Here is a 2,063-nt window from a genome sequence, read left to right on the forward strand (position 1 = left end):
TCACAAGAATAACCTTTGACCTCAATTATAAGATCACTCTCAAAAATGGGCAGGGAAGGCAAAACCCAAAAGGAAGATACACGATGGATAGCAAATGAGATTTTTATATTCTCTAAAGAAACGATGAGTAAAATAAAAAATTGAGACCTCCTGACTTGGCCCACACTCAGAATCTGCCCACAGCCCAAAGAGTAGTAGGAATGTGTCTCCTAGGCCGGATCACTTCTAAGGCCCACACCATTTCCAACGCACACTGACGTGAAACTCTCTCTCCCTGAACTCCTCTGACTTGCTAATGAAAGATGTGGGTGACATCCAAGGCATCAAAGCAACTGACTTTGACAAATCTGAAAAATTCATCATGGAAACCACTGAAACAGAGAAATCAGAGAGGAAAGAAGTGGCATACCCGGCTTTCCCAAACCAGTTGCCCATAATAGCAACCACACAGGGCCAACCGGTGGACTGCAGCAGGCCATTCACAATCCACAGGCAGCAGTACAGCCATTTGTTGTAGAAACGCAGCCATTCTGTGAGCGTGCCAAAGACAAACACCTTGAAGAGGAGGAAACAAAAGGAATATGTAACAGCCACAATGAAACTTTCAGGCGATGCCACCCACCCACTTGCTTCAGAGTAGAGACCACGTGAAGGATACACTCATACAGCCAGTGCCTGTACATCATGTGGCTGGCATCACAGAGGTCCTGCTCAGAGCCACAATGAGGAGGCAGCCGCCCAATCACTGCCCACCAGAGCGGAGGTGATGTCAAAGACATAAAGTCATTAAGCTATCAGCGCTCCAACTGACATCTTCCAAGACTAAAAAGTGAATTCCTCGTTTGACATCTATTTCCATCTCCTCACCCTCAGACTGTGCATGTGGAGGGAACAGCAACCTCCAGAGGGTTGCTGTGAGGATGGAATGAGCCCAGGGAGGCCACCTTCCCCGGAACAGTGCCAGGCACCGCTCTAGGCAGAGACACGGGGTGAGTGCCAGCCACTGTTATGGCTGCAGCTCCTGAGTTAATCAACGAAAGCGAAACCTATCGAACTTGTGATCTGCTGAATCATTTAGCAGCTTTCAAGGGGCTGCTTTTTTCCAGGCATTTTGCTCAAGTGGACATTTTATCTACAAACTCTATTTTGAGAATACTCTGCATGATTAAAAACTAGCATGTATAATACTGTCTGGTTCTAGTTATAAGACATTCTGGAATAAGCAAAACAGTACACAGAAAAATGATCAGGGCTTGCCAGGGGATGGAGAAAGGAGGGGCAGTCACAAAACTACTCATTTGTTGAAAGTCTGAACAATATGCTTAAAAAGGGCAAGTTTATGTACAAACCGCAGTTTTTAAAAAATATATAAAAAGCAAAAAAGTCTGTACACAGGTTTTAAAATAATATGTTTATATGTGTGGGTGAGCAACTCATAAAAAATAAAGTGCTTCCATCTCTAAAATTTCAAGGGAAAAAAAGGTTTTACTTACATTCAAATGACAAACACTGAAAAACAACAGTAGGCCAAAGGCAGGGACTTGTGCCTCTAATTCCAGTGTTTGGGGAGGCAAAGGAGGGAGGATCACTTAAGGCCAGGAGTTCAAGGATCAACCTGGCAATATAGTGAGACCCATGACTAAAAAATTTAAAAATTGCTGAGCATGACAGTACACACCTACAGTCCCAGCTACTCGGGAGGCTAAAGTGGAAGGACTGCTCGAGCTTGGGAGTTCAAGGCTCTGGGATCACACCGCTGCACTCCAGCCTGGGCAGCAAACTGAGACCTTATCTCTAAAAAAAAATAATAATCATAATAAATTAGGGTCTAACTAAACTCCATGGTTTCATTTAATCAACAAAAATTCCTGACTAGAAGCTAGCAAACAATGACGATTAGTCAGATATAGAGGCCGGGCACGGTGGCTCACGCCTGTAATCCCAGCACTTTGGGAGGCTGGGGCAGGCAGATCACCTGAGGTCAGGAGTTTGAGACCAGCCTGGCCAACATGGTGAAACCCTGACTCTACTAAAAATACAAAAATTAGCCAGGCATGGTGATG

At 44.6% G+C, this 2,063-nt stretch overlaps 1 protein-coding gene across 1 annotated transcript in view; it reads right to left on the reverse strand.

The window, feature by feature from the left end:
- The window catches only part of SLC37A3 (solute carrier family 37, member 3), a 73,221-nt gene that overhangs the window by 25,969 nt on the left and 45,189 nt on the right, over window positions 1–2,063 (reverse strand). The window contains exon 6 of the mRNA XM_011941285.1: window positions 410–555. Coding sequence (XP_011796675.1) covers window positions 410–555 — 146 coding nt within the window. The remainder of the gene's footprint in view (window positions 1–409; window positions 556–2,063) is intronic.

The sequence above is a fragment of the Colobus angolensis genome, unplaced genomic scaffold (genome assembly GCF_000951035.1).
Source record: "Colobus angolensis palliatus isolate OR3802 unplaced genomic scaffold, Cang.pa_1.0 Scaffold2, whole genome shotgun sequence".
NCBI lineage: Eukaryota > Metazoa > Chordata > Mammalia > Primates > Cercopithecidae > Colobus > Colobus angolensis.